The sequence below is a fragment of the Salmo salar genome, chromosome ssa17 (assembly GCF_905237065.1).
Source record: "Salmo salar chromosome ssa17, Ssal_v3.1, whole genome shotgun sequence".
NCBI lineage: Eukaryota > Metazoa > Chordata > Actinopteri > Salmoniformes > Salmonidae > Salmo > Salmo salar.
In genome coordinates, this window is record NC_059458.1 from 72333577 (window position 1) to 72349418 (window position 15842).

A 15842-nucleotide genomic window follows, 5' to 3' on the forward strand; every position below is an offset into this window, starting at 1 on the left:
GGTCATGAGGTCATCACTCACCAACTAGCCTACAGTAGTCGAACCAATAGCAGTCCGCTGTGGAGCCTGGGGGAATTGGGATGGTTTATAAAAGCGCCAGAGGCACAGCCCATGGGTCACCTGACCAACAGGGCTCTGCCTCGTCCTATCAGAAGGTCCGTATGAGGTTGTGCATTACGTCATGCAGCCAGGCCCGGGTGGCGCAGCCCTTTTGACCAACGCACTGCGGATAAAGCAGCAGCTCTAAATATTTCATTGAGGAGCTCGGGTTTCTGGACTCTTGGAGGTCAGGCCTGTGGAAAAAAGCCTCTTCCTCCGCCCATCCTCCATGGCTACAGGGAGAAGGCAGGAGGGTGGGGTGGAGTGGTGTGGAGGCTGGTGTTCTTCCTCTCTGTGTAGGCTGTGGCCCGGTACTGCGTGTTTCAAATCCCACCTCTGAAGACCAAAGTGCTTGTGACTTTGAGCGACGACCAGATGCATATCATGCTCATTTGTCCGTTTAAAAAGTTCCTCCTCAAGAATATTAGGTTCACGGCTCCCGTTTGTAACAATTAAATCAACCGACAACTGATGTCGACAGTATAAGTGGTGGTCCTGTATAACTCATGTCTGTGTTGGGGCCTATTGGCAGTAACATGTCCATCACTGACATGTCTCCCAGTGTTCATGTCCCTTTAGGGGAGAGCCCTGGACAGGCTGGGGCTTGTCCCTTTAGGGGAGAGCCCTGGACAGGCTGGGGCTTGTCCCTTTAGGGGAGAGCCCTGGACAGGCTGGGGCTTGTCCCTTTAGGGGAGAGCCCTGGACAGGCTGGGGCTTGTCCCTTTAGGGGAGAGCCCTGGACAGGCTGGGGCTTGTCCCTTTAGGGGAGAGCTCTGGACAGGCTGGGGCTTGTCCCTTTAGGGGAGAGCCCTGGACAGGCTGGGGCTTGTCCCTTTAGGGGAGAGCCCTGGACAGGCTGGGGCTTGTCCCTTTAGGGGAGAGCGGGGAGAGCCCTGGACAGGCTGGGGCTTGTCCCTTTAGGGGAGAGCCCTGGACAGGCTGGGGCTTGTCCCTTTAGGGGAGAGCCCTGGACAGGCTGGGGCTTGTCCCTTTAGGGGAGAGCCCTGGACAGGCTGGGGCTTGTGGGCTAGGAGAGGCTGGGGCTTGTGGGCTAGGACAGACTGGGGCATATGGGCTAGGACAGGCTAGGGCTTGTGGGCTAGGACAGGCTGGGGATTGTGGGCTAGGACAGGCTGGGCTGTGGGCTAGGACAGGCTGGGGTTGTGGGCTAGGACAGGCTGGGTTGTGGGCTAAGACAGGCTGGGGTTGTGGGCTAGGACAGGCTGGGGTTGTGGGCTAGGACAGGCTGGGGTTGTGGGCTAGGACAGGCTGGGGCTTGTGGGCTAGGACAGGCTGGGGCTTGTGGGCTAGGACAGGCTGGGGCTTGTGGGCTAGGACAGGCTGGGGCTTGTGGGCTAGGACAGGCTGGAGCTTGTGGGCTAGGACAGGCTGGGGCTTGTGGGCTAGGACAGGCTGGGGCTTGTGGGCTAGGACAGGCTGGGGCTTGTGGGCTAGGACAGGCTGGGGCTTGTGGGCTAGGACAGGCTGGAGCTTGTGGGCTAGGACAGGGGGCATGTTCACAGAGGGAGAACAATGGCAGGGGGTGAGGGAATTAGAGGTTTAGAGAGGGAGGCAACAATAGAGAATAGAGAAAAATAGGTGGAGAGAGAGTGAGGGAGTGAAACTGAGGTAAAGAGAGGGAGGGAGTGAAACAGCAAGGTATAGAGAGAGTCAGTGAGTGAAACGGAGGTAGCGCGAGAGAGGGAGTGAAACAGCAAGGTAGAGAGAGAGTGAAACAGTGAGGTAGAGAGGGAGTGAAACAGCGAGGTAGAGAGGGAGTGAAACAGCGAGGTAGAGAGAGAGTGAAACAGCGAGGTAGAGAGAGAGTGAAACAGCGAGGTAGAGAGGGAGTGAAACAGCGAGGTAGAGAGGGAGTGAAACAGCGAGGTAGAGAGGGAGTGAAACAGCGAGGTAGAGAGAGTGAAACAGCGAGGTAGAGAGGGTGTGAAACAGCGAGGTAGAGAGGGTGTGAAACAGCGAGGTAGAGAGAGAGTGAAACAGCGAGGTAGAGAGGGAGTGAAACAGCGAGGTAGAGAGGGAGTGAAACAGCGAGGTAGAGAGGGAGTGAAACAGCGAGGTAGAGAGAGAGTGAAACAGCGAGGTAGAGAGAGAGTGAAACAGCGAGGTAGAGAGGGAGTGAAACAGCGAGGTAGAGAGAGAGTGAAACAGCGAGGTAGAGAGAGAGTGAAACAGCGAGGTAGAGAGGGAGTGAAACAGCGAGGTAGAGAGGGAGTGAAACAGCGAGGTAGAGAGGGAGTGAAACAGCGAGGTAGAGAGAGTGAAACAGCGAGGTAGAGAGGGTGTGAAACAGCGAGGTAGAGAGGGTGTGAAACAGCGAGGTAGAGAGGGAGTGAAACAGCGAGGTAGAGAGGGAGTGAAACAGGGAGGTAGAGAGAGAGTGAAACAGCGAGGTAGAGAGAGTGAGTGAAACAGGGTGGTAGCGAGAGAGGTAGAGAGTGTGAGGGAGTAAAACAGCAAGTTAGCAAGAGAGAGTTTTGTTTTCCCTGTTTTCCCTGTTGTACTTTAACTACTTGCACATCATTACAACACTGTATATAGACATGAACCTTTGTAAGTGTAATGTTTACTGTTCATTTGTTATTGTTAATTTGACTTTTGTTTATCTGTTTCACTTGCTTTGGCAATGTAAACATACATTTCCCATGCCAATAAAGCCTTTAAATTGAATTGAAATTGAATTGAGAGAGAGGGACGGAGTGAAGGAGGAAGTGAAGGAGACACAGAGAGAAAGATAGGGAGATCTACCTTCAGGTCCCTGTGAGTTCTAGGGGCTCCATCCTCCCTAAAAAAAAACTAAACAGTGAGAAGGAAACGACATATGACACTTTAATTCTGCTCCTCAGGATTCCCGTGTTCACATGAAAGCAGACAGATTACAGATTTCTATGTGAGTTTATATTTTTGGGTGGAGGAGATTAATAATGCCTTATAACGTAGAGTTTAGGTACAGCAGTGATAAGGAAAGCAAATGAGTGGAGCAGCGCCATCATCTGGGCTAATGTGGAACTGCAGAAGCTTTGGGGCTCAAGTGGCATCATGGCAGCTACAAACTACCCATCCCTTCACAGTAATGTACCTACCCTAACCATAGTGTGGTGGCTCAGATAGTCATTTTCACAATGGTGGCTGTGTAACCAGTTCACCACAGTACAGCTTGGCTCAGTACTGGTATATCAAGGTTCACCCAACTCCCATGCCCAGCATGAACTCTTTGTTAGCCCCTAGCAGAGACACTATGCGATGGTTGTTTGATCGTTCTGAAAGGATCTAGTTTCTGTAAGCACTAAAAGGCTGAAACTCCCTAGCCCTCATGAGAGTTTCTGCCATGTTGCTTACACTGATCCAGTTCTTTCATATCCATCTTCGAAGGTCCACCAATAGCTGTCTGGTTATCCACACTCCAAGCTGGTACATATTCAATAATGATAAGCTCAAGCTTTCTGCTTATTTATTCAACTATCAACTTGTGAAATACAAAGATTTTTGTTTGCAGTGGACTGTAGTGAGAGAGTGGACTGTAGTGAGAGAGTGGACTGTAGTGAGATGCTGCCATCTAGCGGTAGTAAACAGTATGACAACCATTAAAGGTGTAAGGCAGGGCTCTAACTCTGGTTCATTCCAGTTATCTAAAAACTCTACTTTGAGTCAAGGCAGATCAACTCAATAACCGTTCATAAAGGACTAAATTCTCTAAATTGAACTTTAACCTTATCTACAACAGTTTGTTTCAGCTTAATGTGCATACATATACACAGTTCACTACACCATGAGGGGGGAAAACTATACTATACACAAAAACATGTACTCTGGGAACAGTGTTATAAATACTGGGCTAGATGAGGAAAATCCCCAAAACTGAAACACACTGACAGTTTGTACACAGTTAATGTTTTATTTAAAAAAAAAGAACTTACAGTTTATTTATACACAACTATTTATGAGGTTATAATCCTGTAGACAGAGAGCAGAGGAGGCTGCCGGGAGGAGATATAGGAGGATGGGCTCATTGTAATGCCTGGAATGTTAGAAATGGAACAGAGTTGTGGTTTCCATGTGTTCGATACAGTTCCATTTATTCCATTCCAGCCATTACAATGAGCCCATCCTCCTTAAGCTCCTCCCAGCAGCCTCCTCTGATAGAGAGCGTCTGTCTTGTGACAAGCATGCCCACTTCACAATGCAGAGTAAACGGAGAGGAGAAAATGTAGAAGAGAGAGAGGGGATGAGGGAGGAGGACTGAAATTCACATAAGACCAAGGACAGATAAAAATAAATAAAAAAACACCCTTGACTTTCAAGTAGTAGACAGGTACCAAATACAGTTCCTATAATGTTTTTTTGTTAAGCAATTTTCCATGCTGTGTGCCCAATGTCCCCTGTAGTGAAAGCAGTAGGACTGTGTCTGAGTGTGGTGCGTTCCACTCTGGAGAAGCACAAAGACAGAACGTGAGGTGCACATGATGAGTCGAGCCCCTCCACACCAGATGCATGCAAGACAAGTGCATGGGAGAGGTACAGTACAGTCAACACAGGGGTCAGGGGTGACGTCACGAAACAGGACTGGGGGTGTGTGAGTGTGAGAGAGATTGTGTGTGTGGCTATGTACCACCATCTCTTAGTAACACTAACCTTTACTACAGTAATTGGTTTGGCCCCCTCCCACCTCGATATTACTTGGAACAGGTTGACTTGGGTCAGTGTTGATAGTGTGTTGGGGGAAATTAGATCTCACATTGGGTCAGTGTTGATAGTGTGTTGGGGGAAATTAGATCTCACATTGGTACACCTATGGTCTAATGTATTTAAGAGAGCGAGGGACTAAAAATCTAATCAAGTAGTGAAACCTTTCACAATCTTTTCAAAAATAATTTCAAATCAAAGTTGCAACAGAAGCACACATGTTTATTGGAGATTTTTGGATTGTAAGAGTCATTGAGTCCTCGACTTGGGAATTAAAAACAAACAGAAAAACAAAGGTTAGAAATAGTCCTCTCATCATTGAATTAGTTTGGGGGGAATAAAAAGGAGTGAAAGAAAACAAAATGTTTACCATAGCAACAGACCACAGCTGAGTACATGTCGTCTTTGGATCGTTTGTGGGAACATCGACACTTCTGCTTGAAAACCAAAACCATAGTTATAACAAGGACAACACAAGAGCACTCTCTTTAAAAATACCGAAATATCACATTTGCTCCCCTACGCAAGTGTCCAAAACACAAAATGGCCTCCATTGCCTTTCTCCACTTATTCTGATGGGACTTATTTTTCACTTTGGTACAATACTGCATAAATGTGAAAAAAAAGAAATAAAAAAATATATAATTCAATCCAAACTGAATACTTAAAATAGAAAAAAAATTCAAGTTGTAATTCTCTTCAGCATGACACAATTTGGCTGAAGCCTAAGTACATACACCTTTGTTTTAACAGCGGTGCCCGTAAATGATTTGATTAAAAACGAGAAAGAAAAGCGAAGGTTTCAATATAGAGTGAATAAATATAGGCAGCTCAGGAAACGGCAGAAGCCAATTGCAAGGTACTCTGCTGCGTATCCTTGTGACATCATTCAGTTTTTACAGGCTCCATTTGGACTGTGAGGAAACATGGGAACCCCAAACCCACTTTCCTGATTGGAACCCAATCCATATTTGACCATCTTTATCCAGGAGCCTTGAACAGTCAAGCTTTTAGGGAACACCGAAATTAAAAACAAAGAAAAACGTGGTCTCCCATCCAAACTCTATCCCAATGTGGCCTTGATCACACTGCGCAGTGTCTGATACTTTCAACAGGCCCAATGCTTTTGTTTTGCACAGACTATCATACATTCAGTCTAGTTTCTCCACCAGTCAATTCATTGCCATTGTCTGGAATCACTCTCACGTTGATCTGTACATCTCTGAAGGGTACCAGCAGGTATAGATCCATGGAATATCTGATGTAAACCCTACAATGGACATTACCTTCAAACTTAAAATCAGCTATTGTTGTTTTACTTATCAATTGCCTGAAACAAGCTAACTCTGAAATATACCCATATCTTTAGTTGAAGACACCGCCCAGTAAACTAACTATCGCTACATCAAGTCAAAAACACATATCATAGTTTAGCGCGAGCAATAGGCAAAGTTGGTCATTTCAACAATGTTAGCAAAAAAAGACCTGCAGATATCCCCCCTGCATTTTCCCCCATCTAAGAGTGAAGGGTAACCCAGGTAAATCACTAAGCCTTGTACACAACGCAACTCAATACTTCAGACAGTAGCCACACAAGCAGTACTACTTTAGCTGAGCCCTACACTAGCCTAGCGCAATACAGACCAACACAACGTCACTTCTGGATCATGCCCAAACTGTACAGAATGATGTCCCCCCCACCAAAAAAATCCTGTCTTTGCCACCAAAATAAACAAGGTCCAAATCATCTAGGAGGGAGGAGTTTGTAGGAAATAAAACCTTGTGCTTTTCTTTTTTACAAAAATGCTTCTTGCAATTTTTTTCTACGCTCCTGTAACTTTTTTACAAAAACAGAGCGGAGGAGAATTTGTTGGGCGTCTGTGCTGTGGCCGGTGAGGTAAGGTCGGCCACTTCTACCTCACTTTCCAACACATCAGCGTTCAATCCCTCATTCTGGGCATTATTGACCCCTAACAAACTTCAGTGGATACATAATACCTATGGCGTTCCAGGAAGTGATGTACTTTTCTAAAGGGGTACAGGTAGTCTGACAGCCACACCAGCTCGGACAGGCTCAGAGAGATGTAAGCGCTTTGATTGACGCGCTGGCTCGGTTCATAAGGCTCTAATGAGAAAGGTGAAGTATCACTGTACAAGCTAGGTGCTGCACACACACACACACACCATAGGCAGCTCCTAACCCCAGCCAAATGAAAAGCACAAATGAACACTAGAAAAACAACATTGGTGAAAGAAAATAGATATTGAAGCTGCAATTCCCCTCTTTCATATTACTTTAAAATACCCAATCACCTGTCTAGCAGGACAAGTCGACAGCCAACGCCGGCAGGGTGATGTATCCAATTCAAATCCAACTTTACCATTCAAACAAAAATCAAATCCAGACAGGTACGAATTCGGCTGAAGACCTGGACCATAATTGCCATGACCATGAATATGACCTAACTCTCTAGTTCCTCTTCAACACATTCATGAGATAAAGAGAAGGGAAATCCCCTGGTGCCCACCTCCCACTCAGCCCAGCCTATAGAGCTAGTCTCCATTTTGTCCGGTAGTTGGTGCAGTGAGGGTAAGGCCGAAGGTCACCGGGTCAAAGGGGACATTCCAACTACCGGTGGAATGTGGGGACTGCTACCGCTAAGTCCAACGCACCTTTACAGGGATTGAAGGAGGAGAAAGCGACTGGGACATGGCAAAAACACAAAGCGGGTGGTGTGTGATATACGCCGAGGCTTGATATCCACAAAAATCCTTGTTTTAGCAATAATAATAATAATAATAATAATAATAATAATAATAATAATAATATTATTTAAAAAATCAACTTATATGAATATGATGTCTGCTTTCTCATGGTTAGGAAATCATACAGTCTGTGGTTTTAAAGGGGAGTTGTCTCCCATCACTACAACTCCATATCCTGGGCTTCGTCTTCAGAGAAATCCGACATGGAGCTTTCCGATGAGGAGTCGCCCTGGCCCTCCTCCTGCTCCTTGAGAGCCTCCTCTGTTGCATATTTCTGGATGTACTCTGTGGAGAGCAAGGCAGCAGGGTCAGTATGACTCAACCTCGTTGGCTAAGAGCTCCGAGCCAGGGAGCAGACAGGCGCTTTAAACGGGGAACAAAGCATCAGCCAGGAGTGACAGACAAGACACACTTTACTATATCAAATCTGAACAAAAGGGTAGACTATGGCTAAAGGCAGGGGTATCTACTTCACATGATCAAATAGTAATAATAAAAATAATGCACAAACATAACAAAAATGTAGCTGCTGTCAAAGTAGATTATTGACCAACAGTATTAATTTCATTAGTGAGCCTCCTGATTCTACATGGACCCATTACGCGACGTTTGAAATGAACATCTGCACTTTGAATTCCCTTGAGACAGACAACACTGAGAAAGCAAGGCGTAGGGAGAGAAGTGTACCTTTGATTTTCTGTTTGTTAATCAAGGCGTAGGGAGAGAAGTGTACCTTTGATTTTCTGTTTGTTAATCAAGGCGTAGGGAGAGAAGTGTACCTTTGATTTTCTGTTTGTTAATCAAGGCGTAGGGAGAGAAGCGTACCTTTGATTTTCTGTTTGTACTCCTCTGGTCGGTGGAGGTACATGGCGGCTGCGTCTCCGTTCAGCGGGTCGATGGGGTTGGGGTATGCCAGCAGCTGAGGCAGGAACGACTCAAAGATATTGGTGAGATCTGTGGGAGTGGACGAGAGAGGCAGCGAGAGACAGAACAGAATGTTATCGATAAAACAGGGCACAAAGAACAATTAAAGCATTCTTTAAAAAAAAAATATATAATTCTGACATAACTGGATAGGTGATGGTTTTGTAATAGAACCCTTGCTTACACCTATCCAATCATTTTAGGATTGGGCTTTATGTAAAAATAAAATAAAAATCATCCTGCCAGAGGAAGGACCTTCCACTAGACATATGGTTGCAGGCCTTGCTTTGTCTCTGCAAGAAAATTAGCACTCAACGGAAAATGGGCAATGCTGCAGATGTCTACTGGGTGCAATGATTTATATTTACACACTAGATGACCCCTAGGGGGTGCTGTTTTGAAGCCATCACACCTCCATCTTGGAACTCCCCCACCATTGGAAGATAGAAATGCATTTTTTAATGTCTACATTTGTTTTTACCACATTTACTCTATTATTACAGACTTAATTATATTATGTGAGCTAAACATAATAAAAATATATAATTTTTCACTTAAAGTATATATATTTTTTAGATTATTAATATTAATTGTCCCCACGACAACAACAAAATACTTAAATACATGTAATGTTGTCCTTGAAACATTTAATATAAATACTGTAGAATTCCACTCATTCTTATGGAGGACTGCTCCTACTGGGGAGTGCCAATATGGCTGACCGGTGGCTTCAAAGCCTCTCAATGGCCAATACACAGCATCAGCAATCCAGGGTTTATATACATTGACTGGGTGTCACTATCGCTTAAGTACAAATATGACGAGAAAATACATTACTGGGTAAAACTGTAGACTGACTGTAACCCAGTGTATGTTCCCTACCCACAATCAGGACCTAGGCCTAGAGTAGACAATGCTTCATTGATTGGCTTGTTTTTGTCCCAAGCCCTCCACTACAGTTCTGGAAATCTAATTTGTTAGAGCTCTCAAAGTCCATTACACTGCTGGAAGTCCACACAAAGCCCACAATAGCCAAATCAAACATATTAGCTCATCAACTTGAGTGACTCATCTCGAACAACAAAGCCGCGGTCCAAAACACACAGAACGAACCCTGCGTGGAATGAACCAGGAGGCTTCAGAACTTCAATAATCTTCTGATAACAAATCCATTCTGTTCCATATTGATTAAAACCTTCAGTTTCTATAAGTGCAGAGGTCAGCAATGTTTGGCGTCCCGTATGGGTAAATGTGAAAACTCAGTGAAAGTAAATAGTGAAGGCTAATGAAACATCTGTTGTGGATAATCACAAGGTCATTTACACCAGTGTGTTGCTGTCTTAACCTTGTCGAGCGGGGGGTGGGGGGGGGCAGTGTCTGCTGGTTTTTGGTTTCTCCTTTCAGTTAAGACCTACACAACCAGGTGAGGGGAGTTCCTTACTAATTAGTGACCTTAATTCATCAGTCAAGTACAAAGATGGGGTGAAAAAACCAGCAGACTGAGAAACTGGTCATTATTACTGAGGAATTCATTGCGATATGAAGGGGGGACAGACAGACAACCAGTGCGGTTTTGTTCTCTCAGCTGAAGAGTTGTTTATTATTAGTGTCAGGAGAAGCAGCTAGGCTGTCTGTTTTCTGACTTTGCTGGCTCAGGGTATTACCTTGTTAGCCTTCTAGCACCAGTAAGAGGATTACAGGAGAACTGACCGCGCTGCGCTCCTACATGAAGCCACAACCAACACTTTTTACACTTGTTTCTCCAGTGACGCCAGCGGTCATGGTTTTGTTTTGTTTTACACTGGACAGGGGAGCCGTGGCCCATGTGCCCGTGTCTCACATACGCATAGACAAACATACACACACACCTCCAAAACATCCAAGCTCTGAGCCACCCCACTCACCGTAAAGGGCTGTCCACGTCTGGTTGATGACATCTAAACACACTGTTCCTGACCTGGAGATGAGAGGAGAAGAGAGGGGGTTAAGGAGGAGGCTCTCTTAGACACTTCCTCTCTACACAACATGAGGAGCGCCCCAAAGTGACGTTGGTGGCAGAGGGGAATACATTCTTTAAAAATGACCCACTGAAATGCTCGAGGCAGTGTTTTCATCATGACTGTTTTGATGTTTTGTATTCACGTCAGATTATTATGGTCAGTTAACGTAGAGGATCAGACTGTTGTTCTGTGCTTTAGATCCTCCAATGACCCCTCTCACCATTTGATCTGGGAGACAAGCCAAACAACCCATTGATGTCCTTGAATGGAAATTCAATGAAATTGAATTATATTACGCTACAGGACCTTAGAGATGGGTATGCAGGTGGGGTCATCACTAGACGCTTGCGCAAGCTCATTAGCTATTCGTTCTTATTTACGGGTTAGGGTCAAAAGGTCAGGGCCAGGGTTAAGGTCAGAGCAGAGCCAGGGTTAAGGTCAGGGCCAGGGTTAAGGTCAGAGCAGGGCCAGGGTTAAGGTCAGAGCAGGGCCAGGGTTAAGGTCAGAGCAGAGCCAGGGTTAAGGTCAGAGCAGAGCCAGGGTTAAGGTCAGAGCAGAGCCAGGGTTAAGGTCAGGGCGGCCAGGGTTAAGGTCAGGGCGGCCAGGGTTAAGGTCAGGGCGGCCAGGGTTAAGGTCAGGGCGGCCAGGGTTAAGGTCAGGGCGGCCAGGGTTAAGGTCAGAGCAGAGCCAGGGTTAAGGTCAGGGCGGCCAGGGTTAAGGTCAGGGCGGCCAGGGTTAAGGTCAGGGCGGCCAGGGTTAAGGTCAGGGTTAAGGTCAGAGCTGGTGGTTTAAGATGGATGTGGTTAGAAAAGCTCCCTGCTGCCATTGGTTCCAGCAACACAAGACAAGGTGATGAGTCTCATGAGAGAGCACCCTCTACTATTTCAGTGTTCCTTTGAAATCAGAAGTCGTGATCAACTTACGCTTCATCGATGTTGGGATGGAAGATTTTATTCATGAATCCTGCAAGCGAAAGAGAAAAACAATACGCAAGTCAAGTATAGATGTTACGGGTTACTTCTAGTAAGAGGGAGCCGTACTACAATGGCTGACCCTGTAAAACTGCACCTATCCCGTGTTTGTGACAATAACAACACATATCTATATATTTTTTGTGTGTGTGTCAACTGAGAAATGAACCCCCACCGGCTCAATGCCTTCCCCCTACCTATTGATGGGGATTTGAAAGGGTATTTGTCCGGTAGATCTACTCGCACCTTCCATACGCCCCCCTCATACGCTGCTGGATGGGAGGAGACACAGAGAGAGAAGGGAGATAACAGACATGCTACAAGAAAAGATTACATATGCACATCCAGTGTCTTTGAGCAGCTACTGGACATCAAAATGGTAAAAAGTAGAATTAGAGACCCTGCAGGTCGCAATCGAGACCTACGAGACCCTGCAGGTCGCAATCGAGACCTACGAGACCCTGCAGGTCGCAATCGAGACCTACGAGACCCTGCAGGTCACAATCGAGACCTACGAGACCCTGCAGGTCGCAATCTAGACCTACGAGACTCTGCAGGTCGCAATCTAGACCTACGAGACTCTGCAGGTCGCAATCTAGACCTACGAGACTCTGCAGGTCGCAATCTAGACCTATGCTGCCATGTGGTTGATTGGTGACCAACATTTTCACCAATAAACCACACTAGGAACATAGATTGCGATGTGCGGTGCCTTTTCTCCATGCATGTACATAGACATGTAGGATTCAGTCCTAGGTTCACAATATCTGGTATTTAAAATTTTGTAAAAAAACGTTGTATTTGAGTATTTTCAAATGCACAGCCCAAAACAAGTACTTTTGAGTATTTTAATGGTTATTTGTAAAAAAAATAAAAAATAATAGTTGACAGCATTTTCAAATACATGCGAGTGTATTTTAGTATATCAACTACTTTCCAAGTGTATTTCCAAATACATTAAAATATTCAACAACTTGTCTTTTCAAATATAAGATATGTGAATACTTTGAATGCATGTGAAAGTAAGATCTGAAATAGTACCTCAACCCAGGTCTGGTAGGCTTATATACTAATGACATCACTGAGTGAGATACTTAATATGAGTACAGGGATTACAGCAGAGAGACTGAACCATAGAAACCCTATGGACTTGACACTGCAAGGCTGTAGCCCTTCACAATGGTCAGAGGAGCAGTCTTCTCTACGCCACAGACATCAACAGTCTTCTCTACGCCACAGACATCAACAGTCTTCTCTACGCCACTGACAGACAGTCAGAGGAACAGTCTTCTCTACACCACTGACATCAACAGTCTTCTCTACACCACTGACATCAACAGTCTTCTCTACACCACTGACATCAACAGTCTTCTCTACACCACTGACATCAACAGTCTTCTCTACAGCACTGACATCAACAGTCTTCTCTACAGCACTGACATCAACAGTCTTCTCTACACCACTGACATCAACAGTCTTCTCTACAGCACTGACATCAACAGTCTTCTCTACACCACTGACATCAACAGTCTTCTCTACACCACTGACAGACAGTCAGAGGAACAGTCTTCTCTATACCACTGACATCAACAGCCAGCGTGGAGGTAAAATGAGCGGGCGTTGATTTTCCTTTGAGTCTACACAGTAATGTATTTTAGCCATAGGCAGCGAAGAGCTCTTTACTTCCAGATCAATCTCCATAATATAAAGATATCCCATGACTGGGTCCCAATGGAGAGGGCTTGTGTGTGTGTCATGAACTACCAGAATACCTGGTGGGGAACCAGAGGGTCGTGCCGAACTGGAACGGGACAGCACACGCACACACGCACACACACACACACACTAGTGTACACACTCCAAAGAGTCATTTCCCAGAATGCTGTTGTCTGCATCATAACCACACACAAACTTCCTCTCTTTATTGTTGTGCAATCAGGGGAGGGTTTGGTGCTACAGACGTTGTGAAAAACATGGTGAGAAGCATCTCCACCTACACCTTCTGTACAGGCCACGTTCCAATCCATTTTACACACTGCCCTCAAACTTCACTCAGCATTCAGACCAGGAGGCGGACATTCCTGTGGTAGCTGACCTGAGGGCTTCAGTCCAACAGGACCATCAACTGAATCTCTGTTGTGGTACTCTTATGAGTAAACTTCAGACATGATAGTGATTCATGACATGAACAAATACTTGAAACCTGTGATAGTGGTTTTTCACTTCAAAGTCAACGTTTGTCAGAAGCTTTCAGACCACAAAGTGGTTTAGTTCGGGATTAATGTTAATGAACTAGGCGATCACTTTAACGATGGAGAATGTCTGAAGTTATTTGATTAGGGGCAGGACTTCAAAATGGCATCTTGAACAGAAGGCAGTTAATAGGTAAATAGGACAGAAACATTTCCATAATATAAGACTTACTTCCTTGTTGTCCATAAAACTTCACTACAAATTCATTGAGTCCGCTGAGGATCGTGACTTCGTGCTTGCTCTCAATGCTGTGTTGGAGGAGGTTAAGGATAAATGGACACTGGATTTGAATGACAAAACAACCTGAAATGCTAGCGGAGGTGGCTGCAGCTAAATAAATAATACAATCTGTCATTTCTCTTTGTTTTGGGTCACACAAATGTTCCAACTCATTAATATGATAATGCACCTGCTGATGGGGAAACGCCTTCTCTGTGGAATGTCACCACAAGCTTCCTCACAAGGGAGTAGAGGAGAGAACACTATAAACGGGTTGGTCGTTTAGCAACAAAACTGACACGTGCACAACTATGGGCCAAAACTGACACGTGCGCAACTATGGGCCAAAACTGACACGTGCGCAACTATGGCCCAAAACTGACACGTGCGCAACTATGGCCCAAAACTGACACGTGCGCAACTATGGCCCAAAACTGACGGCTTGCTGACAACATATTTGTGGCGGCAGGCAGCCTGGTGGTTAGAGCGTTGGACTAGTAACCAGCAGGCAGCCTAGTGGTCAGAGCGTTGGACTAGTAACCAGCAGGCAGCCTAGTGGTCAGAGCGTTGGACTAGTAACCAGCAGGCAGCCTAGTGGTCAGAGCGTTGGACTAGTAACCAGCAGGCAGCCTAGTGGTTAGAGCGTTGGACTAGTAACCAGCAGGCAGCCTAGTGGTTAGAGCGTTGGACTAGTAACCAGCAGGCAGCCTAGTGGTTAGAGCGTTGGACTAGTAACCAGCAGGCAGCCTAGTGGTTAGAGCGTTGGACTAGTAACTAGCAGGCAGCCTAGTGGTCAGAGCGTTGGACTAGTAACCAGCAGGCAGCCTAGTGGTTAGAGCGTTGGACTAGTAACCAGCAGGTAGCCTAGTGGTCAGAGCGTTGGACTAGTAACCAGCAGGCAGCCTAGTGGTTAGAGCGTTGGACTAGTAACCAGCAGGCAGCCTAGTGGTCAGAGCGTTGGACTAGTAACCAGCAGGCAGCCTAGTGGTCAGAGCGTTGGACTAGTAACCAGCAGGCAGCCTAGTGGTTAGAGCGTTGGACCGAATGGTTGCTGGATCGAATCCCTGAGCTGACAAAGTAAACATCTGTCGTTCTGCACCTGAACAAGGCAGTTAACCCACTGTTCCTAGGCCGTCATTGTAAATAAGAATTTGTTCTTAACTAACTTGCCTAGTTAAATAAAATAAATATTTCGTCTCCATTGTTTATTGAAAACAAATACATCTGCAAAATTTGCACTTTTTGTCTCTCCAACACTTTGTTACAGTTGGTTTGCTAACTAGAGAATTTTAGCCATATTAGCGTAAAGGTGACATACAAGACATGATATCAAGAACAACATGGAACTAGCTGAAACGAGCCACCTACGATTCTCCGCTCGGTAGCTTGTCATTGTAGCTAGCTATTTGACCATCCATAACCATAACACAACCCCCCCCATTTAAGCGTGTGCATCATTGTCAGCTAACCAGACCTCTCTCTCCTCCGTCTCTCCCGCTCAATGAGAATAGCTTGTAAGAGGTAATGATAACCAATCAAAGGGAACAAAATCCACGGAGCCCTTCCTCGACTACCCTCTGATCTGTCAGTACGTCTATGAAATCAGCGTCAACAATTAGCTGGATTATTACGCTTCCTTCATATCCACACGTGCGCACCATGCCACCCACACACCTCTGCTGATCCAGACGTGTTGCCCATCCACTCAAACAGATAATAGCACTCCCACCCCCTCTTATTATCTCTAGTGTCACCATTCTCCAGGAAAGGGAGCCCAAACACCAGGGCCATCAGATCAGACTCCAGTTTTCAAAACACACACACCCCCTCACTAGTCAACATGATACAGTACAGACAGGAAAAGACAGTAAGACCCAGAGACAACTGGTTTTACCACACTGCTACTGTT

General features: G+C 45.7%; 1 protein-coding gene across 4 annotated transcripts in view; it reads right to left on the reverse strand.

Moving 5' to 3' along the window:
* Positions 1-5001: 5001 nt before the first annotated feature.
* LOC123723784 (ubiquitin-conjugating enzyme E2 H) overlaps positions 5002-15842 on the reverse strand; it is a 33612-nt gene continuing 22771 nt past the window's right edge. The window contains exons 2-7 of one of the 4 annotated variants that reach the window (XM_045700074.1): positions 13886-13962; positions 11659-11730; positions 11414-11453; positions 10395-10447; positions 8392-8520; positions 5002-7851 (exon numbers count right to left, since the gene is read on the reverse strand). In XM_045700074.1, the coding sequence (XP_045556030.1) occupies positions 7727-7851; positions 8392-8520; positions 10395-10447; positions 11414-11453; positions 11659-11730; positions 13886-13962 (496 nt within the window). In that variant the 3' untranslated portion in view covers positions 5002-7726. Of the gene's footprint in view, positions 7852-8391; positions 8521-10394; positions 10448-11413; positions 11454-11658; positions 11734-13885; positions 13963-15842 lie in introns of all 4 variants that reach the window. The other 3 variants (XM_045700073.1, XM_045700077.1, XM_045700076.1) reach the window with 3 other exon arrangements.